We start from the raw sequence: 26,452 nt of genomic DNA on the forward strand, positions 1-26,452 counted from the left end.
TTCCCCGGACCGAATCTCCGCATCCAATTCTGCCTCGCTACCACCACAAAATGCCAGATAGTAACATGGTCAAACAAGCCTGCGATGCATGTCGCCGTCGGAAGGTACGCTGTAATAATGACCGACCATGTAATCAATGTCAATCTGCGAGTTTGGCTTGTCACTCCTCGCTTAAGCGGAAGAAGAAGGGACGACAAGGAAACTCGGCGAACATCCTGAACGAGCTAAGGGCAAAGGAGACTCAAGGCGATGCTTCAATATCTCTACTGCCTCAGAACCCGCAGGCTGATTTGTCACATCCAAAGAGAACCCCCAGCTTTACCAGGTCCTCAGGCCTTGTGAATCCTGGATTGGTACGGTCATGCTCTGAGTACTTCTTCTCCCGTATGCGTGGGACAGTACCTATATTACACCCCGATAGCTTGCAGAAGCACATCGATAATGTCAACAGTTGTTTACATACATACTGCTTAGTCACGGCATTCTGCGCCTTTGTGGTTACACAGACTGGATATCGCATGGACCCTAATGCAATCGATGGCCATAAATTTTCCCAAGAGGAATACCGAGCAATGCTGATTGAAGAGGCAACTGAGGCTCGAAAACACCTGGATCCATTTGCCGACCCTGTGAAACGGACTATCATCACTGCATTCCTACTGTACGGGTGTCATATCGGGCTTGGAAATCAGCGACATGCATATTATTATCTTCGAGAAGCCACAACTCTCTTCACAGCCAGCGCGCTCGATGGTCAGGCATCAAATGAGACAGATGATGAAGATTTATCCGCAGATAATAAGCTTTTCTGGTTATTACTGGTGTCAGAAAGGTAAAAAAAAAACTCTATATATTTTCTTTCGGGATTATCTTTTTCTAATTATCTACAAAAGGGCTCATGCAATTCGGCGACATAGACCGATCACACTGCGGATTTCATCTGAGACTCAAGAACTGGAAGACCCCCAATCTAATATGGATGTTGGGTTTCGTTGCTTGGTAGATCTATATCGTCCATTCGACGAAAGATTTCTAGCCGAATGGAATGGAGATCATGCAACATGCTCAATCGACTCGTTAGTTCGGTTGGAAGAGAGAATCCAAAATGCTGTGCCTGCAGACATTGACTTGCCGGATGTGCTTATGGCTGATCTACGCGTTTCGCAGCAATGGCTGCGTATCATGATATGGCAACTCTCCACTACTGCTGGATTCCTTTCTACGGCCCCAACACACGAGTGTATGGACTTTCGATACCCGCTGCTCATTGCAAGGGATTTATGCCTTGCGACGTGGAAATTATCAAAGCAAAGCATGCAGACGCATGGTATTGGCTTGGTGAGTTCATTTCTTATCCATGAGTGCCCAATGTCCATCTAATCTTGACGTATGACAGATTGAGAAAATTTTCGAAGTTGCCTGCACACTGATAGATGTCATGGCCTGCCTTTCATCTGCAGGTCTCCGGTCATCTGGCTTCAAGCTTGGTCCCCAAGACTATCTCAAGCATTTCTTTACGCTTATACATGACTTACCCGGAGGTCGAGTTAGATTTCTTCCACTACTCTTGACCAAGATTGGACAGAATCTCCCATCTATGGTTGATGCGATCACGGCACATTTGAATCTCAATCCTAGTATTATGAGAGAAGAGACTTCAAGTCAGCCAGGGCTGTCTTTGGCTCCAGCGTCCATCAATCTTTCGCCTTCGCAGTCAAATCCCATTTCAGAGCCCTTCTCAGATGACTGGGCTTACAGCCAGTTTAATTACGCAGAAATGAGTCGTATTGGAGATAAGACCCCGGAGATCGATGAGGCATTCTTGCAATACTCAAGTTATTTCCCATGATATGTGTCGGTATTACTCGATGTCGCTTAAACGTACCATCGCATATCATTTGGCTCTCACTTTACAGTTGGCATCTATGGCTATGTCATACAAGTACTCCACTCCACTACCATACTAGGTTCGATAAGCCCTAGTTATGCCTATTCATCGGGTGCGAAAAATCTACCCAAACATGCGAGAACTGTTATTCCATGCAGCCTCCGCGACCTCCACGGCTGGGACCCCCCTTCAAACCAGCTACCACGAGCCCTACTCTCTCAATGGTACAGCTTTCATTCCTCGTCTTCACCATTTGACCAGAAATGAACTTATTGTGTTTTCTGCTAGGCGGCAAGGCTCTAGCAGTAGCGAGGAAGGACTCAATTTTCGAGTCCTTCTCCAGAACTTCACACCACGGAGAATCCGTCTCAAGGTGGAGCCTATCCAATGGGATGTGCTTCACCATTTCAATCTGTTCATCACTCCGGAACGAGACACCATTGACACTGATATCCAAGCCCAATTCAACTAGCTGGAGCATTTCTTCCTTCGACCCAGCGAATGAATGGACCAGGCCACCCCTAGAAAGCTTCGGTAGATAGGGTTTGATAATAGAAATGAAATCTTCGGTGGATTCGCGAACATGCAGGAATAGAGGAAGCTGAAATTCTGTAGCCATCTCCAATTGATCCTTAAACGCACGTTGCTGTGTCTCTTTGTCTGCACGATCCAAATACACATAGTCCAATCCAATTTCTCCAAATGCAGCGACTGGTGAAGGACTCTCAGTCATCAATGTTCGTCCAATCTCTCGGATTGAATCAAGGTATTGATTCGAATGCTCTTGTGAATCTTGAGCCGCGTAAATTTCCCCAGCATGGTAAGGGTGAACTCCAATTGTCATCTTGAGAGGGAATACTTCTGAAAATTGTCTCACGATTTGTAGATTTTGTTTCGCCCCCTCGAGTGACATTGTAGTAAGCATCACCTTTTCGCAGCCATATTCTTTAGTTCGTTTTAGAACCTCTCCAAAGTCGGGCTCGTGGTATTGTTTCCCGCGATAAATCCCGCGAAATTGATCAGCAGTAAATGTTACTGCGACCTAGAGAGAGTTAGACTTGCTCTTGTGTTCACCAACGTGCAGTTTGTGCTCTTGTTGATCATCAACTTACATCAAAGTAACGCATGGCAGAAGTCCTTGCCTGCCCCATTTCCAATCAAATTTCAATATCTTAGTGACTGAAAACTTGGCAAGTATTTGATATCTTGACTCGTATGGGATACAATAAGCTTATGCATGTGGTGCTTCTTAGACGCGGTTTGCCGGATTCAAAATTTGACAATTTTGTGCACTAGTCGGGTACATGTACCCGAGTCCGAATGCTGGTACCCGGGAAGCCCTAGAGAAGCAATTTTATGAGTACCGGGCCCATATTTGTATAGTCATCACATTCTTAAATAATAATTTTTCTTTGTAAGAGCATCTATATATAAAGGGCACTCAGAGAGCAGAAATTATTCAAGTGCGAATTTATGGATTACCGTCTTCCACGATGTCTTGCCAAAGCTATCCATCCACCTTCGTGAATATGTAAGCTGCTGTCAGATCTTGGGTTAACTGATGAAGCAACCTATTCCAGAATAATTTCCAAATTATTCTTGTAGATATGTTACAGCAGCTCAGGTAGATACGAAAGGAGCATTTAAATCGCAATGACAGTAGCCTAATAATTTGATACGATTTAGTACCTGGTAGGTACTAACTCTTAAATCTATAGATTCTCTCGTGCATTCGCCATGCGTTCCAACGTCGAAAACTTCCAATCATAGATATGATCCTCCAAATTTCCCATGGTCGCCCCAGGACGCTCTATCCAGGCTGATTTCAGACCAGCCTTCTTGGCCGGATGATGATCATGGAATTGGCTTTGTGCTGTTTGGAGGATTTTCACCGGCTCAATGGCAAACTTGTCTCGAACAGCTCCAATCATGTATGTGAAATTCCGCGAATCAGGCTTATAGGATCCCACATCCTGGGCGGTTATCACCAAATCAAAGGGGAATCCTTCCAAGCTTCCAACGTTGGACTTGACAAAAGATTCCCGATCGACATTGGAAAGGACCACTAGTTTGTAGTGTTTGGAAAGTCGTTTCAGAGCACTTATTGTATCCGGAAATGCTGGCCAATTGCCGACCGAATCTCCGAATCGCTGACATTCTTCACTTGTAGGGGTAGACATGCCCAGCCTCTCGCAAAGATGAGGGTAGATGGTGCTCAATAGTTTCGAATAAGGCATGTCAGGTGTCTTTGTCTGTTGCTCTTTTTCCAGGTCGTGATATACGGCCAAAACTTGCGCTGAAGGAATATTTGAATTCTGTCCTGATTGGAAGGCCTCCAAGATGCCTGCCTCCCAGTTTATCAACGTGCCATAGACATCGAATGAGAGAACTGCAAAATCCGCAAGGCTTGACATGATGTATTGCGTGAAGTAAAGATACACTGGATTGGGCAAAGCGTAGGGTCTATAATTGACAAGGTCTCTTGAGATCGAACGGGACAGATTGAATACAGAACTCAAGAGATCAAAGCTCGCGGCCTTTACATTCCTTATATAGTTCATTTTTTGGGGGCAGCCTGGGATTCATTAAGGCGCGACCCGGCCCGGTGCCCTCGGGAAATAAAATGGTAAGTTTCAAAGTTTCTCGGGCCGAGTGGCCGTACCAGCTTAAGCATTTGTTATTGGCAAATGACAAAAGCTGCAATATCTCATTTACAATAGCTAATGGGCTTCCTTGTCTCTACCTATATAATTCTATCTTATGGATTATCTTTAGGAGAATTTAACAAGGAGCAATTTCATTTCAATTGGATCAATCTAGTTGCTCGCATTCCAAGGACTCAATATCAATGTATGGTTTCGGCACCTATCGACAAAGCATGACAGGAAGATACACCCAGCCGCCAATTAGACGTCGAAGTAGCAGATAGCACTCAAATCAAATGAGAATGCGGCGAAGCCGCTCTGGTGGCCACAGTAGGGCTGCTTAGCTTGGCTGTCATAATCGTATCCATCGTACGAGAACTCGATGCTACAGCCACTTTGTCCAGCAGGAGGATTCCAGCATCCAGTAACATTGGTATCCGAGCTAAGGCCACCACCAGAGAACAGACAGTTGCTGCAGGTACTGCTGGTATCAGTGCAGCCGACAGGCTCGATTTTCTCTCCGTCGGCGTTGAAGAGTAGGTTGCTGTAGAAGTATCCTAGTCCTCCTTCACCTTCACCAGATGCTCCTCCCTGGTTGGGGATAGTAACTCCCTCACATTGCAGAACGAATTGTGAGGAGCCTGACTTATCGCTTGGCTCGCGACGAGAAAGAGTGTGGAGTTCCGGGGTAGGAGTTGCCAGGGCAAGGCCGATGATTGAGGAGAGGATGAGCGAGAGCTTCATTTTGTGAATTCAGGTCCAGATGCTCTTATGAATATATTTTTGAGAATAATCGATCGCAATGAGGACTTCCTAGTATTTGGAAGTTTTCGCTGAAGAAGCTGTCTTTGTTGATGATTTCTTGAAGATACCTCGACCTACTTGTGAGCTTTTATACCTTCAATTCAATCGGGAATAAGATTGATAGAACCGAAAATAGCATCACTCGTATAGTGTAGTCGAGCCCGAATTGATATCCCCGCCTCGCCCCATTCCTTCTTCGATCGTAATAGGACTGATTGTTTCAGCCCCCATGCTGATCACAAACGACACTACAAGACGGAGTACATGTAACAAGGTCAACTCTGGACGAGGATTATTTTGCACAAACATCTATATCAAGATAATTCTTGGTCGATTTATTTTTTTTTCCTCATGAGTTTGTGTTCCTCCAAGGCTTGGTTTCCAGCAGTTAGCATAGATGTACGGCTTCAATAATCATGCATTCCGCCTGAGACATGGAATTATTTGGCTGATCTATATCATCGGGATGGATATAACTACTGCCTCTCCTCTCTACCGAGTCATTCGCGCTTCGGCAATAGGCTTTTCTCTCATAAAAACATAATCTTTACTTCTCACAATTAAAGTTACTTTTCGTCTAGGGCTTGAGGTTTCCTGTTTTTGTGAAGAAATTATTAAATGTGGACCCTTCGAGTGCAGATCTGGGGCTGAATTCTTAGTTTGCTTAGCAGACGTCTGGAGTATCTGCAGTGAGATGACGCAATAGTCTCTATCATGAGTCCCTGGATTGATTTGATCTTGAATTGATCTTCAGGACAGCTACCATTTTGGCATGACAAACAAGAGTTCCAAGGTCCTTCACGTGTTAGCCAGGTACATTGTACTATACTCATTTATATGTCTATGGGGCCACCTTTGCGGAAGGTAGTATTGATTCAAGCTTACGGTCCAAATATATTACCCAATAGATATTCGAAGTAAATACCAAGATACTGGGATATACATTCCAAATGGCCCGAGTACAGCGGTGGCAATTATTATGGAGCTTACCGCGGTTTCAATTCAATGGCCACTGCCCTCTAACCCGTAGCTATTATCAGCGTTCCATGCATCACCGGTCTGGTGAGAATTATCCAGCCAGTCATGGTCCAAAGAAACTTCGGCATTGAGGCCAGGGATGGTAGTAAATTCACAAAGCTCATCGGGAAATGATGAGAAGAAACCATCGAATGACGGCACTGAAGGATTTGGCTGTGTCTCTACCGGAGGAGACATGCCGTGAGGGCTACCTGCAGTATTTTCAAGTAGTGGATCTATCCGCCATAGCTTAGCCCACTCCTGAAATTGGTCATATACTGAAGTGGGTGGTTCCAAGGGGCTCTCTTCCGTATTGTGGGTGGAATATAGTCGTTGGCGAGCTCTTTCAAGCGCTTCAATCACCGCAACTTCGGACTTTGCAGACTCTAATCCAGCGCAAATTTGTCGAATGATGGCCATACCTTGCGTAAGGGCAGTAGATATCTTTGCCGTCGGCTGATTGAGGCTGTGGGCAATCAGCGCAAGCAGAGAAATGCGACATGCACTAAATTCGGTGTATGAGACACGAGCAAGACCAACAGAGTCTTGTAAAATCTGACAGAGCTCGATACCCCTCAGGGCTGCATTTAGCGATTCATCACTTAGTTCTTTTGTAATAGATGGGTGATGTTCAGAGCTTGAATTGTTTTCAGAAGCGATATTATGAGCCTCTGATAACGGAGAGATGATGAAAGGTCGACCAATGTATATAATTGTTGTAATGTGATAAATCTCAAGATGTATATTTGCCCTGAAAAGTGGCCCACTGGGATTAAGATCTCTGCAGTGGACTTTGGTGGGCAGATCAGACCACCACCAGGTATGTTTATCTCGAATAGCTGCAAGCCGTCTTAGGTGTATCTGTTGCTCTGACTTGTTGCAACTTCGTAGAGACTTGATACACTCCGAAGCGTTAGCCAGGTGCTTCGTAAGGATGATTGCAGCTGAGAAATTCGGTAGATTTGACAAGTAGTCACTTGTTCGAGAGCCAGAGAATTCATTTGGCATTGGTGTATCGGTCTCAGCAGGCGATACAGAGACAGGGCGGCCATGTAAGATACTTATCCGACTGATCATTGTTAGACATTATAGAAAACCAAGTAGAACCCGTATTCCTACCTTTCCAAGGAATGTGCTGACCACCAAAGACGATTCCTCACTTCGAGTAGTTTATCATCGACACTATCTCCAGGAAACCTCCTATGCATACCATTCTGAACGGCCATTTTGATTGCTAAGCCATAATATGTATATGCTAGTCCAGATGTGTCGATTGGTAGTGTATATGAGCCCATGAGAAGAAATGCCTGCACAGTTTCAACACTGGCAGTTGTGATGAGATCGGGAATTAATTTGCAAGAGAACCTATAGAGCTCAATTCCGATATGATCATCCGGAATGTCGATTTGGCCGAGCTCACTCGTGGATGTAGGCCTCGTCTGCATGTATGCAAACTGAGTCCCAATGGCGAACGTCATGAGCAGAGTGCAGACCCAACCCGCGTCATTGACGGTTAGCGGATCATTGCTTCCATAAAAGAAGTCCAGCTTTGAACGGAAGGTGTCCTCATCAAAATAGAAATAATTCGTTTGGGCATACTCCAGAAATGTTTTGACCAAGAAGTCGGCAATGGGTCTTGGGGGAAATACTGCTTGGCCAACGACACACATGAGCCAGAGGACAGAAGATCAGTTGCACGGAAGAATCCATTATCGTTCTTTTTAAAGCTCTTTATGCGGTCCATTAGTATAGCATTCCTAACGAAAGGCTTCGAAGACTTGGAATATTTCTCACTCCTGCTCTCTCAGCACTGGCATTACTTCCCAGGCTTTGCAGTCGACGCTCAAGCATTTTTGAAAAGTTCCAATGGGAGAATTCCCCGGAATAGTCTGGTTGCAAATGTCAGCACAGCTCTTATGGTTTACATTGGCGATGCTCACGCATGGTATTCGTGGAAAGTGGATCCAGGGAATAATCGTTCACCACAACGGGCTCTTGTGAAGTCGTGGGCAGGTTGCGGCCATTTTCATGTTTATTTTCTAGTTTGTCTGCGATAGATTCAAGGTTTGTCAGATCGAACGAAATATTCCCCATGAAATGAGCAATGATTCGTTTCATCTGGATTTCCCTTGCTATTCCGTCGGGAATAACTGCATTGCTATCACTTTGAGTTAGCTTCTGATCAAGATCAACTTCGAGAATACCCACTTGTTCTCATCCGCTGCTGCAGGCCTCCGCCGTCTATGAACATTTTCGAAACGACATGTTCTATTATATCGTTGGCAACGATCACAGGGATCACCGCCGCCGCCTATCAGTTTCCGGAATCCGATTAATTACTGCGATAATCCAAAAAAAAATTGTAATTTTTTGTAAGTTTCTTACATTTTTCTTTATGCTGTCGGCAAGGGAGACAACTAGATCGCGAGTATTAGTGGTGAATATACATCAACAAATGAGGAAGGAAGAAACCTACGCCTGGGCGGCCCTTTGCCGCTGAGAATCCGGAACTCGAGGACGTTTTCGACGACCACGCCTCACTTGCGGCCTGGGTTCAGTCATCGTAAACCATTCTTTTAGTGTAATTCAGTAATAATCTGCCGTCTTCCCAAAGCCATACACGATGTGTTCAATCGGAGTTGACGTCGGAGCAGATCGGCCGAGGATTTTCGGCCTTGGCGTTTGTGTATGACGTCATGCATCTATAAATGTAAACATTTTACTAATTCGGGCATTAAACAGCTTAGCACACAGTTAATGTGCTATTACGAATTTCAGAAGTCAACCTTTGCTAATGATGATATTGCTATCCTCCCTCGCGTGGTCGCTGTCCTATGTAAACCCCCTGCCCTTCGAATAACGGAGTGAGTTCATGCTGAACTCGAGCTGTTCATCTATCTGTTCTCTTTTACTTCGCTTTCTAATCCCCTGCTTCTCTTTTGTATGTCCTGTACCCCATCTCAATTTCTAGCTAATCGCTGCTCCCGCTCATCCGTTTCACGCAATGACTTCTTCGCTTCCTTGTAAATCGCCATCGCCGCCATCGGAGGAAAAGCATTCCCAATCTGCCTTCTAGCACCAGACTTGTAAAAGCGAAAATCTCGAGGAAAGGTTTGCAAGCAGGCCACCTCCCGATCAGTAAGTGTCCGCATGCCAGAAGGATGATAATCTCCGCCGCCCGTGGTGATTGTTTTCGCCTGTTCATCCCATGGAAGCGGGCCCCGATACTCCTTTGCCAACGTTGTAATCGAGCTGCCACGTCATGATCCGGGGCATCATCAGGTATTGCAGAAATGGCGTCGCGAATGGTTCTCAGTTGAGGCTGGCCTAGGCCTCCATAGCTTGCTGGTGGGAAATTGAATAGAGTCTCCCCTGGTCTGAATACTAGTTAGTTCAAACGAAAGCTTTGGGAGTTTAAATGAAATTAAAGCAATTAATTGAGAACTCACCCTACAGCAACCAGAATCAGCCGCTTTCGCGTTTGTGGTACCCCATATCCACTTAGTTTGATAATTTCCCAGCGGGGTGAGTACCCAAGCTCGATAAGATCCATGACAACACGGTAAAGAGATGGTCTATGAATCTGATGATCGAGTCCAAATGTTTCCTCCATAGTCAAAATTCGAGGTCGGACCTTTTCAATCGCGTTTCGGATTCCATGAAGACAAGCCGAATTGCGATCGTCATTTTCCTCGCTGGGAACCGTGTGAGCAGGTGAATATGTCTGACAAGGAGGAGATGCGTGCATGATGTCAACTCTGAGGGGTTCTGTAGAGTTTTGGAAAAAATTAAAAGCATCCATACAACGTGATTTGACCTTGAGGTCAAAATTGAGTCGGTATGTCTTGATTGCGTTTGGATTCATGTCGACAGCCCATTTGATCTGTAAACCTGCCTGTCTTGCTCCACAAGATGCACCTCCAGCTCCGCAAAATGCATCGCCGAAGGTATATGTACTCTCGGGCTCTCTTGTGAGGTCGATTACATCTCGTCGCGGGGTTGGCGGTGGTGTTTGGGAGAACGTTGTCGAGGTCAATGATTTCAGGTGTTTCATCGCGCGCGCTGGGAGAAGACTCAATTGGGGACGTCAATTTTCCTTCGCCGAATGGAGATGTTCTCCCCCTCCATTTCTCTCGAAGTTGTTCGTTCGTGAAGCCTTTTCCATAGTCTGATTCTTCGGCAGTCAAATACCGAACCACCCAATTCGCGTTCTTCACTGGCTCTGAGTACGTTGAGCCACGAAAGATGTAATTGACTTTCAGCCGACAAGTACGGACTGAAGAGTTTCTCCAGTTGCAACGTTCATTGGTAAACGTAAACTTTGAAACCCCAATAATCCTGTTAAGGATCACCGCACTAGTCTTCTGAGGTACCCAAACGAGCTCATTCCGAGTGTGGGGAATGATTTTCGGAAATTTCTTATCATCGAATGCATTTGGACGAAACAGTCGTCGACCCCAGAAAAGAATTCGACTTCTTGCTCTCGTGATATCCTCGATTCGAAGAAAGGAATCATCATTCAATGCCAGGTCCATGCCCACTTCGACAGTGATGCCGTTTGGTTGAAAGGACAGACCCTTGATGAGAACATTCTTGATCCTCCGTGTCTGAGACTCTATGATTAATTCGCTAGACGAATGATTGGGCTCGTTGGTAAGGTCAATTTTTCGTTTACGGGATTTTCGGCATTTGGTATTCACATTCTCTGGCTTCCATTGTGTTCTCTGGAGATGTACCGTTCTTGAAGTAATGATTGACACCTCAGCCGATGGAACCTCAAATCCACGGCTTCGCTCGGAAGATAATGATCCCAGCGCACGTCTTTTATGTAGATGCTCGCCTTCACTGTCGTTGGTGTAAAGTGGTTCTGCAGTCCGTTTCCGAAAGTATGGGATCCTCCGTATGAATGAACTGTCATTGTGCTCGTTTTCACTCACACCTGTGTTCTGCACAACTTCAAACCTGGATGGAACTTCTTTCACTATTGCAAGGCAGGATTAATTATCCTTATAGATACATATGCCTTGCGAACTGGGATGACTTACTCCGTGCTTCAGATCGAGACCCACCATCCTGTCTATCGTCGTCCCCCAGTGTGAGATCAACGAAAGCGCGTTCCATCAGTCCTTTCTTTGAGGCTTCAAGTCAATTGTTGTGCTTCAAAGAGAAGCTCGTGAGAATGAGTGTACCGAGAAGAATGATGTGAGGCTGTCGATCACGTTTCACTTTGGTGGTTGGCAGAAAAGAGAAGATGAAAGATCAATGCCATCAGATGCCCATACTTGAGACCAAATGTTGAGGTTTCAAGTATCATCGATAGCTCAAAGTATCAGGTATTCCTCAGTGTGAGCTATATGATTATCTGGGAAGAAAAATGTAGAGGGTTGGAGTTTTGCTCAAGGTGGTGAGGGCAGGGGGGAAGAAGAACAGTCGAGAGAACGGCAAGATGAGACTTGAGTCATACTAAGAGTAGTATGGTCGAGATAATTGGCATAGACAGCTAACTTTGGCACCAGATATGAAGCAAAGGCATCCAAGTGAGAGATGGTGATGTGGGAAGGGAGCAAGAAAGCATAAGGTGGCCTCACTCCTGGGAAGATACTTCAATGGTCTATGGCAACTAAAAGATGAATATTCCAGATCACCCCCCCTCGAGCTCCCGTCCTGATAGTTCGTTTCATGATCTAGTTCATTTTGACGTCTCCCCGACTCAACAGAGGCGAGGCATGAGGTTATTACCCAAGAATCTGACAAAGAGTCCACAGTTTTGCGCTTCATAGACGGTGACAAAGTATGAACAACAATACAAATTTCTTTATCAATAAGATGCACTACCCTGAATGATACTGCAAATGAGCCTAGTCAACTCCAGCACAGTTGGGCTTATGTTATTTGGTCAAGCATGGCTAAGTCCACATCGTGAGATAAAATTTGTACGTCCCAGCCACTTCCCCCTACCAACGTTGCTTGAATGAAGAACTCCATATATCATATCTTGCTCAAACACTCAAGGTCAAATGTACTCTCTCAGGGCTTTTATCTATGAGTGAACCGTATTTTGTGCTACTAGAGAGAGTTATGAAGAAGATCTGATCGGATCAACTCTAAATCGATCATGAAAGTTTGATCTGGTTGGACCACGTGGGAAAGGTGGGGGCATCACACGGTTGTACCAAAAAAAGCATTCACCGTTTGATATTCACTCTTCACTAAGTACAGTCTAGGAGAAACAAAGGTAGCGAAAAAATACAAGTCAATTGGCAAGTAGTACTTGTATTGCTTAAGATTTAGTATAATAGTGAAGAGAGTACTATGTAATACAGCGTCTAGAAAGCCATCCCGGTATGCGTCTATGTTCAGGGAACAGAAAAGCAACGCAAAAAACCAGCCAAACGAACCAACAACAAAAATAAATAAATAAAAAAAGCACGCTGAAATGAAGACGCTACTCTCATCCTTTGCCGGCATGAGAAAGTAATATGCAGGTTTTGAAAATCAAAAGAGCGGTGGGTATTGAATCGTCACGTCATGTCAGCACATCTGTACAGCGATCGGGCAGGAATTACGCGCCATTGGGCTCTTCATCGTCGGACTTGTAATTCTCATCATCCTCATCACTATCTTCTCCCCAGCCATCAGCCTCAAGCGACCGGCCACGAATGCCAAAGCTCATTATAAACCCGATGAAAGAGACAGCGCCGAAGACACCGAAGGCTAAGGCTTCGCCCTTTGGTTGAATTTTGGATGTCAGAGAGAAGAGGCCGCCGGAGAGGAAAGGTCCCACGGCACGTCCAGCCGCAGAGAGGGTTTGTGCGAGGCCATTTAGTGCACCGAGAACAGCGTGGTTTGGCGCGGAATTCGTGATCTAGTATCAGTCAGTATAAAACAGGGGACGGGCTGGGAATCGTGGTGAATCAAAGAGACTTACCAGTAAAAGTGCACTGGTCAAGCCACCGACAGAGGCTACTGTCTTGACTAAGAGGACAAAGCATAATTCAAAGGCCATGAGAGCAGATGTATGTGTGAGTCCCTCGCCAGTCTTGATCTTGTACCCAATGAAAGGCATCAAGAGGAATGACACGACGAAACCGAAGAGACCAGCGCGGTAAGACCACCGATTTCCCATTTTGTCGCGCAAACGATTAAATATGCAGATCTGGAAAATGATGGTCACGATACCAGCGAAGCCTTGCGACAAGCCGATCTCCGAGGGTGTAAGCTGGCGACCAGCGGGTGGCTTAGCCTGCGCGAAGATGGGGAACAAAGAATTGAAGGAAACATTGCAGAAAGCAAAAACGAGATATGTCAAGAGCAGCAAGACGGTATCGCGTGTGAAAATTTCTTCCCATGTCAACTCCTCTGCGGGATTTCCAACTTGACTTGACACCTCAGACGCTGAGTCAAGGTCACTATCGTGGTCCTCATTGTCACCGGTGTATTGCCGATGTGGAACAGGAGTGGCCTGGGCCAAACGCACATAAGTTGGTCGTGGAGCGAATCCAGTAAACTGCCAAAGCCATGTAAAAAGGCTGCGAACCTTCTTTCCGAGTCTCGGGAGAGTGTCTGCATCCTCCAAGCTTTCTTCAAGGTATATGGCAGTGATAACCAGGTCCAAAAGAAGGATAGCGGCAGAAAGAAGATTCGGGGCGAGATATGGGTATGTACTCTTCTCGCCAGTGAATGGATTGCGCTCGAATACCAGCAATCCTCCAAGCAGCGGACCAGATATACCTCCAACCCCGTATAAAACAGGCAGATAAGTGAATGCCTGTGATTGGTTGCTTCGATCTGTGATCTCTCCAAGACAGGTCGATACCAGACCCTGGTTACCATTGACGATTCCCATCAACGCCTGAACCAAAATGGCTTGCCACAAGGTCTTACAGAAACCAAAGGCCACGAAGCATAACGCCGTCAAAAGGGTGCCAAGTAAAATCACCGGCTTGCGACCAATGCGATCCGACAACCATCCCCAAAAGTAATTGGTCGCAAGTTGTGCCAAAGCAAATGCAGACGCGATTGTTCCAACATATACACCGACCTCGGAAGCTTTCACCTCCGGGAATGTGGACGCCATGTCCGGTAGATAAGGACTAATGGAATTAAGAGCCGTCTGCTCTGCCAAAGCGATCATGGCCAGCACGGCCATCTGGCGCTTTGGTAATGGCGAATGTTGACCTGAGTGGTCAGGCGATTCATGATGCACATCGTGGGGGGGCTTCTCCCGATGACTCCGACTGTCCGGAATTGGGTCGCCCGCGCGATTTTGGAGGCGGGGTATCGAAGGTTTGGTAATGCTGCGTGGAGGAGCGGCGTTTGATTGAGGTGCGATCGTTGGCCGGCATGGTAGCAGCAAGCGAAATTTTATCAAGCCAGGCGGATAATTCAGAATCCGCCCAGGCGATGTGAGGTGGCACAGCAGCCTGCGGTCGAGCAGTTCGATCGCAGGCGTGGCGCTTTAAAATTGGGTGCGATTCACAGCTCACTACTGGAGGAACTCAATCAGAACTAAGTCTTCAAATGCTGATAATGTCGGTATACAAGCGTATACTGATTGAAAGGTTAGTCAATATGGGCCGATTGTTGTAGGAGTGTTGGATGGAAGTCGGAGGCTTTCCCGGCCAAGCTGCAGAGAGGATGATGTAAGCGCGGAGAGGATGAGTCAGCCTCGGGAGTGGCCGATTCCTTTTTAGGAAATGATATGCCCTAGATCGACGTGATATTTCTAATTGTTTCCTCTTTCACTGGTCTACGAGCACGGACAATGTGATGAGTGCGGGACACGGTTGGGTCATTGCGCGCGCAGATACGCGCTGTTGCACGACCCCTGGCGGGCTCTTCCTGTCTCGCTAGGCGGATAAGCGAACCCTGGCACATTATTCATTTGCAAACGGCTAGAAGTATACGCATGGACCTTAGTGCGGTAATGATGGAAGAACTGAGAACACATATCTATCGATATATGGATCCATATGTAGGAAATTTACTGGGATTCTTCTATTTTGATAGATTTGCGATATCTAACATATGCATTGATTCATCATGATATGGTCCATACAAGTAATCAAGCACTGGTCTTCCTTGAGACAACTTCCTTGAATAGCATTTCAAGACGAGCTCCCTCTTCATCCGCCACAGTTCCATATGGCTTCGCACTTCCGAATGGGTGGTAGGGAAATGGACTAAAAGACAAATAAATGTCAACATCACCATCACGGAATATAATATTCAGACCCATCGAATGAACACTTACCCATATTCCGGAACAAAGATAATACTTGCGTCAGGACCATTTTTAACAACCTGATTCTCAATAATTTTGATCCAAAGTCTCTCCATGCATAATCTTTCTTCTTCGAAGACAGGGTTCAAAGGTTCGGGACACTGGGATGCTTGTGTGGTTCCGATTCTCGCATGAAGATGTCCAACCTAAGCAGCTTTCAGCAACAATATTCATTTAGGGTTTTCTAAAGGGCACCCATTTACTCACACGTGGAATTATTTCATCTAACAAGGCCCGGTCCTCATCGCTGATATCGAGAATACGTTCGCATCCAACCATCCAGTGTGAGAAATCAGCGGTAATCTGTAACTCGGGGACGGCTCGAAGAATCTGCAAAGCAGTATACGGTGTGAAAAGCGATCGGTTTCTGTGGGTCTCGTGGAAGACGCGGCCGGCTAGACCAAGTTCTTTATCGACTTGGAGGGTGCCTTTGTAGAATTTGACCGATTCTTCTACTCTCCAGGTATCTCTGTACTGTTCGTGAGCGTTTGCCATTCTAATGATGGGAATCTTGTGCTCTTACTGTCCAGATTGGAAATTGACAGCAACAGGTTTCAGTGGTGCTATTGATTGGAGTATATCGCGATAGTTTTTGAGATGGTGATCTGCTTGGAGACCAGCAGGTCGAGGACCGACATACATGAACCAGGATGAATGGGCGCTAGTTTAGTGCAGTTTGTTAGTAATTGCCCTTTATCAACTCCTGCTGAGCGCACTCACAGCACGCTTATCTGAAGACCAACTTTGTCCAGTAGTTCCCTCAGAGGCTGAAAATCGGTAGCTGGGTTCAATTGGTGGATATCGATCTCGACTCCATCTGTAAAAAGTATTGGAGGTTAACAACCTACATGGATTCAAGATTTTGTGCATTTTGCCGCCTCTTCTGAACTTACTATAGCCATGTTGCTTTAGTTGAGGAAACCATTGTGCCCAGTTAGCTAGGTTCTCTCCAGCCTCTACTCCCCAGGTAGTTCGATGGCGCGTGATTCCCATGGTCTTGCGAAATTGATAGTGTGGCAGATTTGGAAGCTCAATTTATATCTCAAAGATCAATTTTAAAAAAGAAAAAATTCATAGAGATAACTTGCGAGCAGCAAATAAATTTATCACTCTTTTCGAGCTTCGATCTGCATCATCATATCGGGGTAATTCCGACGGCGCGCAAAGTGGTAATAATCCCCGCGTAAACTAGTGGGTCCCGGTTATTGAAGCTCAAATGTTGACTGGTCAATGCAGCAACAAATGCGGCGCTTTTTAACATTTTAGGATACAGTGGACCCAATATCGGCGAGCTTTACCTTGTAGAATTGATCTCTCCTCCAAAGTCCACCATATCTGATGTCAAAGATGCGGAGAAACCAACAGTTAATTATTCCTGACGCTTTTGACTCTACTTTGGTTTTCTGCGCGAATTCTTCTACAACTACCCCACGCTCTCCATGGCGTGATTCAGACGATTCTTATAACATGATTGGCCATTTCTTAAGGATTATCGCTCTTGAGTGTGCGGGGGATTGCTATGCTAATTTTCCCCATTTTGAAATTATTAAATTATTCAACCAAGTTAATATCTGGCTTCTGTGTGGCTATTCAAACAAGATTTGATTGCAATTGTGTTGGACTATATATTAGATACATGCACGCATTCGTTTACTTTATTTCTCGTACCATTAACCCAGGAAATATCAATTGGGACTTTTCTCATTACCGAGTCACATATCAACTTTCATCTAATAAGATGGAAGTTGAATTTAAAGGTTGCATTTGCAGACAATGTAGGCATCGCAGAGGTCAACAACACCTCCGAAGGACGCGTATGTCTTTTGAGCGTCCAATGTAGCTTCGACTTTATCTCCCTTGGTGAAAGTGCAGGAAGTGGTTTGCTTGAAAGCAGTAAGCTGGGTGCTAGAAGCAAAGACGAGGCCGTGAGAAGCAACGGCAGTGTTTCCCCAGAGCTCTTGTACAGAGCGCTTCTGGCCATCGACCGGGATATTGACATTGGCGTTCGCGCCAGAGTGATCGTTGGCGAGCTGGACGGTGGCAACGCTTCCCCAGGCAGATTCGAGGGGGGCGGACAGGCCAACGGAGGAGAAGAGGGCACAAGCGAGAGCGGCGGCGTTTGTGAACTGCATTTTGGATGGTTTGATATGGTTGATGATAGTCGACTTGTGGACTGTAGGAGGGTTTTGTAAGGATTCTCGAGAATAATCGATATCAAAAAAATGATCTGATGGGATGATCTTGCTATGACTGTTTGAACATGAGCTGCAGATCTACAGTGGTACTTATAACATCTTACATCCATCAATATATGTGGCCGATCAAGTCCAATTTGCGGAAATGGTTGTGTGGTTTTTGCAAACATGGTCGCCGTCTTCGTCTTAGCTCCCCGGAAAAATACTCCCTCGTGATGGAACTAGACCATAGTCTTTACCGCATCCGGACAGTAATGTACACCTTTTTTTTTCACAACAGAGTATCGACGCTATATCCGAAGCATATGGGCATCATATAGCCGAAGTATGATCCTACAACACGATTTTTTAATTTTGTTTATATAATATCCAATCCGAGACTTAAGCTGACCTAGTCAATGGGTCATCATCTTATTCATGTCAGTAGTACAAATATACTCTAAATAGCCTAAAAATCCCCGAAAGCCAAGTTACTCCACGCATGACAGGTCTCCAATTAGAGTATGCGGATTGTCGCTGTCAGAAATGTATGAGTTCGGAAATGGAATCTGACAAAGTCGATGAAAGGGAGTGAGCTTCACAGACTTCTTCATGATTCAATTATACCAGCCACCGCATCATTCGAGTTGTGGATAATAAGATTCCTTACATTCATTCCGAAACGTGGCAGGGGAATGCTTGGAGGCCGGATTAGGAAGTGGTATGCATCGAAGTATCTCGGCAACGAGGGTTGCGTCGATCACTTCGGTACCGCAGATTACCACACCGTTTCTAAGATGATTCTCACAAGTAATTGAAATTGTTTGAATGATTAGAATTGCGGTGAAGCAATATTTTTTCGTGGCGTTCAAATCTACTAAATTTTAGCTAGTGCGATATGGCGTCTTACAAGAATTAGCGGCGAGAATAGATCTCATCTCAAAGTGCTATGTCTGCATATAAGTACTATTTCGATTGTATTTAATACAACTATACATCAATCTCATGAACTAAGTAGATCTCACTTTGAATGAAACTTAATCTCATTAATAACATTTTAGAAAATAACAGTCTCTTCAATCCTACTGTATGAGCGCATCACTTTCAACAAACTTGGGTACAAGACTCCCACTGACTCCACAGTCCTGAAAAATTTTAAGTTGGATGCGCGCTATTCTCATAATACACAAGTAACACTTATTATCTGGGTAGCAATAAGTTCAAGGGTCCTAATCTATAAATGTTCAACGCGGATAAAAATAAAATCAAGAGTAACCAATCGAACGCAGGATTTGATCATGTTTCGTATGCCTGAGGTTAGAAAGCACGAACTAATTACCGACTATACCAAGCTAATGCTCGACTAACGATGCAGTCATCTGCACCCTGTCGAAGGGAAAGTAGTGCCGACGAGCAGGATGTGACCTTGTTGGCGCTATTACTGGATTTCTCTTAGTTTTCTCGAATGGAGACCATCTTTGTCGATCTACTGGACGCATAACCCCCGCTTTACGAAATTGTTTGTCTCACATCAGACTAGCATGGTGGAATTAGCCTATCATCCTTGATAATTAAGGCGTCCCTGGCCCACATCTCTGCAGGAACGGTTGTTGCAAAATAAACTATTAGGAAAATGGTGGCATCACACGTCAGACCTCGAATTTGAAGACTTCTCAGCTAGCTAAAATTGGCACTGGCACTAGCACACTATAAACATGTATAAGAGGTCTGATGTTTCCCTCATTTGCTGGAGAATTCCCACGCGGTTTTCCTCCCATTGAAATTAATCAGTCCTTGATATTTATCACGATGCACGTCAAACTCTCTTGGGCCACGGCCATGTTTGCTTTGGGCTGTGCCCACGCAGCTCAAATTTTCAGCAACACTGGAACAACTTCAGGATGGGACTCAACCAACCAAGAGCACCTGGGTAGCGTTCAACAAGTGACCAATGTTGTTTATCAAGGCTCAACTGCCCTGAAAATGACCCAGATCTACGATTCCAGCTACTCTGGGCGATACCACTCCGAGGTCGTGAAAAACAACGTCTATAAGCGTGGAGACACTGGTTTCTACGGCTTTGCCTTCCGCCTCCAGGAGAACTGGCAATTCTCTCCTGCGCAATCATACAATATCGCACAGTTCATCGCCGATTTCTCCGATACCGGCTGCGATGACTACATGCCCTCTTCAATGGTTTGGTTGGTCGGAAACCAGCTGTATTCGCGAGTTAAACAAGGAGATATCTGCCACCAACATGAAGAAATCTGGCCCAACCTTGCTACGGTTTCGGCGGGTGTCTGGCACAAAATTGTTATTCAAGCAAGTTGGAAGAGCGATGGAACTGGCTACTATAAGATGTGGTTTGACGGCAACAAGATTTTGGAGAAGTACAACATTGCCACAACAATTGATGATAGCCGAGCTTTCCAATTCCGTGTTGGGCTTTATGCCAATGGTTGGAAGGATGAGGGAACCATGAAGGGGACTCAGGGAACTCGTCAAATCTGGTATGATGAGATCGCTGCAGGAACCACTTTTGCTGATGCCGATCCGGATCAATGGTGATCGTACTATGCATACTCCGACGAGTACCTGGCAGGTTTTTGGCACAAAGGCCGTGCTCTAGCAGGTTTTTGGCATTATCTCAGTTTACTGGTTTCAAAAAGAATGAGCGTTTTATGCGTATCAAAATGGATTTCCATTTTCAACACTATACATTAGCCTTCAAGACCTCTCGAGGACGTCAATAACCCGATAGTGAAATACTAAATAAGTTATGTAGCATTGATCCTCCAAGGACCTAGACCTAGTCCTAAAGTAGAATATGGTCTTAAAACTGATATTCATTAATTCACCAGTTCAATCAATGTGGACAGTATCAAGACCAATCACTCATTTGTTTCAAATAAATGAGCACTTCTTCAAATATTACATACTCACCTCAAACTCCTTCATTACCTCAGCTATTCCATAACAGTTTCTTCAGTCTTCTTGATTTCCACCAAATGGGCAAGGTCGGCGATCACCCAACGGGGGAATTTTTCCCGCTTCAAGTGGAGTTTTCCCCTCACGTCGATAACAGTCGATGCGGGGGAGCAGACGAGCATCGCGGAATGCAATATGGAAGTACTATGTATGTACTTACAAATAAATGGCAATACCCCGCGTTTTTGGCTGAAGACTGGATATTTTCGACTTCATCATCTCAATCACCATGTCGACCGCTACTACCATGCAAGCATTGAACTACCTTGGTCCTTACAAGGTTCGAGTTGAAGAAGTGGAGAAACCAAAACTGGAGCACCCCGATGATATTATTGTCAAAGTTACCACGGTACGCTGTACTTCAATATATGCTCGGTGAATAGCGCGTGGACTAACCGGTGATTTAGGCTGCTATTTGCGGCTCAGACTTACAGTAGGTTTCAATCGATACGATCAAGCGATGAGCCTGTGAGGCGTGGAACTTACAACATCTTAGCATGTACGAAGGAAGAACTGCGGCGGAGCCAGGAATCACTTTTGGTAAGTGCATATTATTTGAAGTCTTGAGTATGGCTAACACGGGAAAGGACACGAGAATATGGGGATTGTCGAAGAGCTCGGAGAAGGAGTCACGTTATTGAAGAAGGGAGATCGAGTAGTAATGCCCTTTAATGTAGCTGACGGACGTTGTCGCAATTGCGAAGAGGGCAAAACAGCCTTCTGTACTGGTGTCAACCCTGGATTTGCAGGTGGCGCATATGGTGAGAGGAAACTTTCAAGTCATATCTGCGCGAGCGTTTGGTTGACCAAGTCTCACAGGCTATGTTGCCATGGGACCCTATAGAGGAGGTATGTTTTACCGAGCTCAGTCGCAAGGATATAATCTAATACAAGGGCAGGCCAAGCGCAGTACATTCGCATCCCATACGCTGATTTCAATGCCTTGAAACTGCCCCCAGGAAAGGAGCACGAGTCCGACTTTATTCTTCTTGCAGGTAAGTTCCAAAAGCAACTTTGACTCCATCAAAAATGCGTATTTACTTCTTTCCCAGATATTTTCCCTACTGGTAAGATGCCTCCCCTACGCTATCGATAATCATATGACTTACAGGTTGTTAACAGGCTGGCACGGTGTCGAGATTTCTGGCTTCAGATCCGGGGAAAGTATCGCCGTCTTTGGCGCCGGACCTGTTGGTTTAATGGCAGCTTACTCGGCGGTTTTACGTGGAGGATCAAACATTTATGTGGTTGACCGTGTCCCTGAACGACTAGAAGCTGCAAAAAAAATCGGGTGTATTCCAATCGATTTTACCAAGGGAGATGCCGTGGATCAGATCATCGCGCATAATGGCGACATGGTTGATCGTTCCGTTGATGCTGTTGGTTATCAGGCTGTTGATTCAAGCGGTTCCTCCGAGAAGGCCAATGTTGTTCTCGAAAATATGATTCGAGTTACTCGTGCCTGTGGTGGCTTGGGAATTCCTGGCCTTTATGTTCCCAGGTAAGATTTTTTTTTCTCCCTTCTTGTTGATGGTAGGTTCTGATGAGTTACATTACAGCGACCCTGGTGCTACTGACCCGGCTACTGCGAACGGAATGATTAGCTTGAGCTTTGGAAAGCTCTTTGAGAAGGTATTTTTCCCATTTAGAAGACTGGATTCTCGGGGACATTAGATAGAAAAGCTAATTCTCTTAGGGACTCTCCCTCGGCACCGGGCAATGCAATGTCAAGGCCTATAACAGATATCTTCGCGATCTCATCATTGCCGGGAAGGCCAAACCCTCGTTCGTCATCTCGAATGAGATTGGGTTGGCAGATGCGGAGGAAGCTTATGATAAGTTCGATCGGCGCGTTGAGGGCTACACAAAAGTCATCATTCATCCGAATGGGGGATTTTAAAGATTTCGATGAGTGAATCATCAAATTTTAGCATGGCTGGATGGTGTTGTGAGTATACTGGTCTGGGTGAATTTACTGAGAGCTCCTAAATAGTTGGATAATCTTATGTATAAGAAAATTTTTGAAGAGGAAAAAAAGATCACCCGTTGTAAAATGGCCGGTTTCATGAATATTGCGCGCATAGCTAAAGTCAGGTACTAATATAGTGATGCCCAAGGAGCCAGTAGGCTTTAGATAATGATCAAGTGCGATATCCTTGAATTTACAATTCCAGGCCGAAATTAGGCGGCCTCAAGAGAAATGCATATCGATTTTGATATTCCACCATTTGATTCGACGGAATTTAACTTTAAACATCTGTCACCGTTGTAGTCTTCCTTTTGATCCCAACCATTTGACACATTTCCTGCCAGAAGGTGGGGGGGATCTTCTGGCAGGGCTGCCTCATACGCATCAATAAATGGCCTTTCCCAGACAAGGTCAACTTCGCTAGGGCTCAGTATCTTAGTCCTATGGATAAGCTTCCATCCCAAATACAGAATGGGAGCAACAAGCTGCATTGTGTAGTTTTGGAAAAATGTTTGGACATTCCAAGGATCAAATGCTGTGTATCCGTAGAAAAGAAGAATAAGGACCATCGATACTATGCCTATATAGGCACAGTATGGCTGGAAGTAACCGAAATAAGGCATACCTCGACGTTCAATGCCTTGGGCTTTGCACGCTCGATAGAACTGAATAAAGGTTATACAGATGACGAGGTAGTCGATAAGTGCTCCGGCTGTTATCAGATCAACCAGCCAAGTTAAAACTTCTGACGAATTATTCGATAATTGTAGGAACGACAAGAAGGGGAAGCATATTACTACCAAGAAGGAGTAAATCGGTATTCCACTTTTGGTGGTCTTTTTCAAGATTCGAGGTGCACGTCCTTCTAGAGCCAGTCCATACAGAGATCGGGTAGCGCAATACGTTAGAGTATTACCGGCCGAAAAGACCGAAGTAATCAGCAGAGCATTCACAATATCGGGCAGAACTGTGATCCCCATATTCTTCATCGCAATGACATATGGAGAACTTCCACCGCCCTTTTTAGAGCTTTCGCCAGCTAAGATGGCTTGGATGGTTGGATCATTCCAAGGAACAACAATGCCAACACAGAGAGCTCCCAAAATGAAGAACATCAAGAAACGCCAGTATATCGTTTTGTACGCTTGTTTGATGAAAATTCGTGGATAGGCCGCTTCACCTGCTGTCATCGAGATATACTCAGGTCCGACAATGCAAAATGCAGCCGACCAAATGGTGGCTAAAAATCCTTGAAACCGACCAAGATCCCCCGATGCGCGGAATTCAGCAAAAGCACCTGGCTTCTCCCAATATCTGAAGCCGTATGCATCATGTTGTGGATTCCCGCCTACCATCGTGATGAAGGTAAAGCAAAAAAGCATGAATATAAGAATAACCTTGCCAGATGAGAGCCAAAATTCAGCTTCCCCGTATGCTGTTACAGCAAGGATATTCAAGGCACTATTGAATATTTAGTTCTGTTATTGGGTTCATGCGGGGTTTCGGGGATGATGATGTTTCGGAACAATCGCAGAATCACCAGTTGGGAAGCCATACGCATAAAGCACTATACAGACAGCACAGACGGCCGCTACAGGGATATCATCTCTCCAGTAACTCAGGATGAGGTTGATTGCTGTGATCTCAAACGGGATCATCAGTGCCTCATAGAAACTGATAGACTGTTTAGTATTGGTTATATTGAAGAGGCGAGTAGGTACTTGGATTAAATAGGAGAAGGAAGACAAACAAGAAATTCCATCCCACCATGAACCCTAAAGAATCATCTACCAATTTACCAGCCAAACGAATGAATCCTCCAGACACTGGAAAAAGGACGGTCATTTCGGCAAGACAGTTATTTATACAAGCAAGAGCCACACAGTAGAGGGCATATGCAATGAGTAGACTCGCTGGACCACCAGATCCAAGTCCATTGCCAATACTAACGAAGAGGGCAGTTCCAATAGAGCCACCAATTGCGATGAGTTGGATATGTCGGTTCTTCAAGTTTCGATGAAGACCCTCCACGTTCACCGTTTCTCCGTGTTGTAAATTTGCCTCGGCGGACACCTTGAGGTCTTTGTCTGAAATATCTTTTTCCATTTTGATCAAAGAACCAGAGTCAAAAGTAGCAATTGGTCATTAATTGAAGTTTGGTTCAATTACCAGGAATCGGGTTGCATCAAGTTCAAGATTTCCCTTTCCGGTTGGTAATTTTCTGAGAATCGTTCCGAATTTAGGAGGGGATGTATGAATATTTCATCTCAATGAAAGATATAAGACCAGCTCTGCTCGGGCCCCTTACTTATATGCCCTGACCCTGTGGGGTTAAACTAATCATTCGGTAGTGGCAGTTAGTATATCTTTTGTAAAGCAAGACGACACCTCGGCACCTTGATCGGCTATGGATCCCGAGATAGGGCCTCTGATTCCGAGGGGGTATATTACATTCCCTCTTGAATTATCTGTGGCAGTGCTTAGTGGTATCTTTTGGCTTACTAGGCTCTCAGATAACACCGACTGACCGGTTTTGGCTGACAGCCTAATTCCTTGCGCCCGCTTCTGCGAGATCCAAACTGGACATCTCAATGAGATCCAGCGGTGAATCTACTCCTTGGCTTGTAAGCCCAAAGTCCGGGAACAAACCCCGCCTAGTTTGCTTTGGCGGTTTTCCCACATGGAGTGTTAGCGGGAATGATCATCTTGATGGGAGCCAATGGTAGATCATCACATCTTGCACAGACCTCCTCCTCATATCCTTGGCAAGGCATTGTGACCTCTTTGATGCTCAATTCCAGGGGATTCTTTGGAATTTCGAAGCAGTATGATGACATTTGAGATCGAGAGAGAGCCCGATGCTTGTACGTGGCTTTATCGGTTACGCACTTTCCCGCAAATTCTGGGGGTTTGAGGCAAATTTAGGGCTTGTCCAGCAATGCCAGGAGACCTTACACCATATACTGTATCACAGATATTTTCATCGGAGAAAGTAGTAAGCTCGATCACCACTTTCATGAGAGGACTGGATGGAGTAACTAGATTCATTAGTCTGGCTCCCAAGGTATTTAAAATTATCTATGACGAGGCGTAAGTTATGCTGTTCGGAGACTTGGATGTTGACGGCCCACCCGCAGATTGCAATTTTTGATACGCAAGTAGTATACTTCTATCCTCACCGACGCGCCCACGAGCTTGGTTCGCGCGCGCGGCATAGGCATCTTGATGGTTGATGGAGGGCAAGTAGTTGAAACTGGTATCAAAATCTAGCGCAAGAAAGTATATGAGTTTTCAACTATTGGTGCGACCCAGGCTGAGCTGGGTGCTAGGATATTAAGAATATCCGGTTTGGCGCTGGGGTTATTAACACTCTGTGCGTGGGATTCAGGAGGTAAAGTCGAAAAGTAAACAAGATTTCTAATATAATCGTGAAAAATCCAAGATTATATCTTCATGGGGTCAATTCTCCGATTACCCTTGATAAACTTATCATTGGAAAGACCTTCAAGGACCTTTGAAGGTCTTTCCAATGAGGTACAGACAAATATATGCGCATGGATTGCAAGTCTCCTTGAACCGCGCTTATGAGACTAGGGTTTTATATGCAGTTTATATGCAGTCGAAGGGAAAATGGAAAGAAAATGAATCGAATTTAACACTCACCATATAATCTGGGGAATGTAA

The 26,452-nt window shown here is 45.2% G+C and overlaps 12 protein-coding genes across 12 annotated transcripts; 3 read left to right on the forward strand and 9 right to left on the reverse strand.

The window, feature by feature from the left end:
- Positions 1-50: 50 nt before the first annotated feature.
- Positions 51-1,849, forward strand: N7469_000480 (Zn(II)2Cys6 transcription factor; the record flags this gene model as incomplete). Its single annotated transcript, XM_056639400.1, has 3 exons — positions 51-832; positions 894-1,338; positions 1,397-1,849. 3 exons carry the CDS (start codon positions 51-53, stop codon positions 1,847-1,849), a joined length of 1,680 nt encoding a protein of 559 aa, XP_056505157.1.
- A 184-nt stretch (positions 1,850-2,033) lies between these two features.
- N7469_000481 (TatD family hydrolase) lies at positions 2,034-3,015 on the reverse strand (the record flags this gene model as incomplete). The annotated part of the gene is made up of 2 exons (XM_056639401.1): positions 2,034-2,930; positions 3,001-3,015. 2 exons carry the CDS (start codon positions 3,013-3,015, stop codon positions 2,034-2,036), a joined length of 912 nt encoding a protein of 303 aa, XP_056505158.1.
- A 585-nt stretch (positions 3,016-3,600) lies between these two features.
- Positions 3,601-4,302, reverse strand: N7469_000482 (uncharacterized protein; the record flags this gene model as incomplete). The annotated part of the gene is made up of 1 exon (XM_056639402.1): positions 3,601-4,302. The coding sequence occupies one exon, from the start codon at positions 4,300-4,302 to the stop codon at positions 3,601-3,603; it is 702 nt and encodes a 233-aa protein (XP_056505159.1).
- A 492-nt stretch (positions 4,303-4,794) lies between these two features.
- Positions 4,795-5,277, reverse strand: N7469_000483 (uncharacterized protein; the record flags this gene model as incomplete). The annotated part of the gene is made up of 1 exon (XM_056639403.1): positions 4,795-5,277. The coding sequence occupies one exon, from the start codon at positions 5,275-5,277 to the stop codon at positions 4,795-4,797; it is 483 nt and encodes a 160-aa protein (XP_056505160.1).
- Positions 5,278-6,339: 1,062 nt separating this feature from the next.
- Positions 6,340-8,916, reverse strand: N7469_000484 (Zn(II)2Cys6 transcription factor; the record flags this gene model as incomplete). Its single annotated transcript, XM_056639404.1, has 8 exons — positions 6,340-7,423; positions 7,474-8,002; positions 8,023-8,083; positions 8,149-8,243; positions 8,295-8,512; positions 8,563-8,665; positions 8,740-8,771; positions 8,831-8,916. The coding sequence occupies 8 exons, from the start codon at positions 8,914-8,916 to the stop codon at positions 6,340-6,342; spliced, it is 2,208 nt and encodes a 735-aa protein (XP_056505161.1).
- Positions 8,917-9,314: 398 nt separating this feature from the next.
- Positions 9,315-11,475, reverse strand: N7469_000485 (uncharacterized protein; the record flags this gene model as incomplete). The annotated part of the gene is made up of 5 exons (XM_056639405.1): positions 9,315-9,551; positions 9,614-9,731; positions 9,804-10,278; positions 10,340-11,335; positions 11,400-11,475. 5 exons carry the CDS (start codon positions 11,473-11,475, stop codon positions 9,315-9,317), a joined length of 1,902 nt encoding a protein of 633 aa, XP_056505162.1.
- A 1,441-nt stretch (positions 11,476-12,916) lies between these two features.
- Positions 12,917-14,503, reverse strand: N7469_000486 (MFS transporter; the record flags this gene model as incomplete). The annotated part of the gene is made up of 2 exons (XM_056639406.1): positions 12,917-13,219; positions 13,283-14,503. The coding sequence occupies 2 exons, from the start codon at positions 14,501-14,503 to the stop codon at positions 12,917-12,919; spliced, it is 1,524 nt and encodes a 507-aa protein (XP_056505163.1).
- A 915-nt stretch (positions 14,504-15,418) lies between these two features.
- On the reverse strand, positions 15,419-16,630 carry N7469_000487 (sugar phosphate isomerase/epimerase family protein; the record flags this gene model as incomplete). Its single annotated transcript, XM_056639407.1, has 6 exons — positions 15,419-15,536; positions 15,608-15,783; positions 15,845-16,133; positions 16,161-16,298; positions 16,358-16,454; positions 16,531-16,630. The coding sequence occupies 6 exons, from the start codon at positions 16,628-16,630 to the stop codon at positions 15,419-15,421; spliced, it is 918 nt and encodes a 305-aa protein (XP_056505164.1).
- Positions 16,631-17,388: 758 nt separating this feature from the next.
- N7469_000488 (uncharacterized protein) lies at positions 17,389-17,769 on the reverse strand (the record flags this gene model as incomplete). Its single annotated transcript, XM_056639408.1, has 1 exon — positions 17,389-17,769. One exon carries the CDS (start codon positions 17,767-17,769, stop codon positions 17,389-17,391), a length of 381 nt encoding a protein of 126 aa, XP_056505165.1.
- A 1,851-nt stretch (positions 17,770-19,620) lies between these two features.
- Positions 19,621-20,379, forward strand: N7469_000489 (polysaccharide lyase family 20 protein; the record flags this gene model as incomplete). Its single annotated transcript, XM_056639409.1, has 1 exon — positions 19,621-20,379. The coding sequence occupies one exon, from the start codon at positions 19,621-19,623 to the stop codon at positions 20,377-20,379; it is 759 nt and encodes a 252-aa protein (XP_056505166.1).
- A 649-nt stretch (positions 20,380-21,028) lies between these two features.
- On the forward strand, positions 21,029-22,699 carry N7469_000490 (glutathione-independent formaldehyde dehydrogenase; the record flags this gene model as incomplete). Its single annotated transcript, XM_056639410.1, has 10 exons — positions 21,029-21,148; positions 21,207-21,232; positions 21,296-21,339; positions 21,387-21,560; positions 21,619-21,648; positions 21,699-21,794; positions 21,852-21,866; positions 21,922-22,300; positions 22,359-22,431; positions 22,496-22,699. 10 exons carry the CDS (start codon positions 21,029-21,031, stop codon positions 22,697-22,699), a joined length of 1,161 nt encoding a protein of 386 aa, XP_056505167.1.
- A 281-nt stretch (positions 22,700-22,980) lies between these two features.
- N7469_000491 (amino acid permease/ SLC12A domain-containing protein) lies at positions 22,981-24,874 on the reverse strand (the record flags this gene model as incomplete). Its single annotated transcript, XM_056639411.1, has 3 exons — positions 22,981-24,229; positions 24,326-24,442; positions 24,519-24,874. 3 exons carry the CDS (start codon positions 24,872-24,874, stop codon positions 22,981-22,983), a joined length of 1,722 nt encoding a protein of 573 aa, XP_056505168.1.
- Between the last annotated feature and the right edge of the window lie 1,578 nt (positions 24,875-26,452).

This window comes from Penicillium citrinum (genome assembly GCF_028827155.1).
Source record: "Penicillium citrinum strain IBT 23319 chromosome Unknown utg000001l:1.0-4955037.0:1.0-4956770.0, whole genome shotgun sequence".
Classification (NCBI taxonomy): Eukaryota; Fungi; Ascomycota; class Eurotiomycetes; order Eurotiales; family Aspergillaceae; genus Penicillium; species Penicillium citrinum.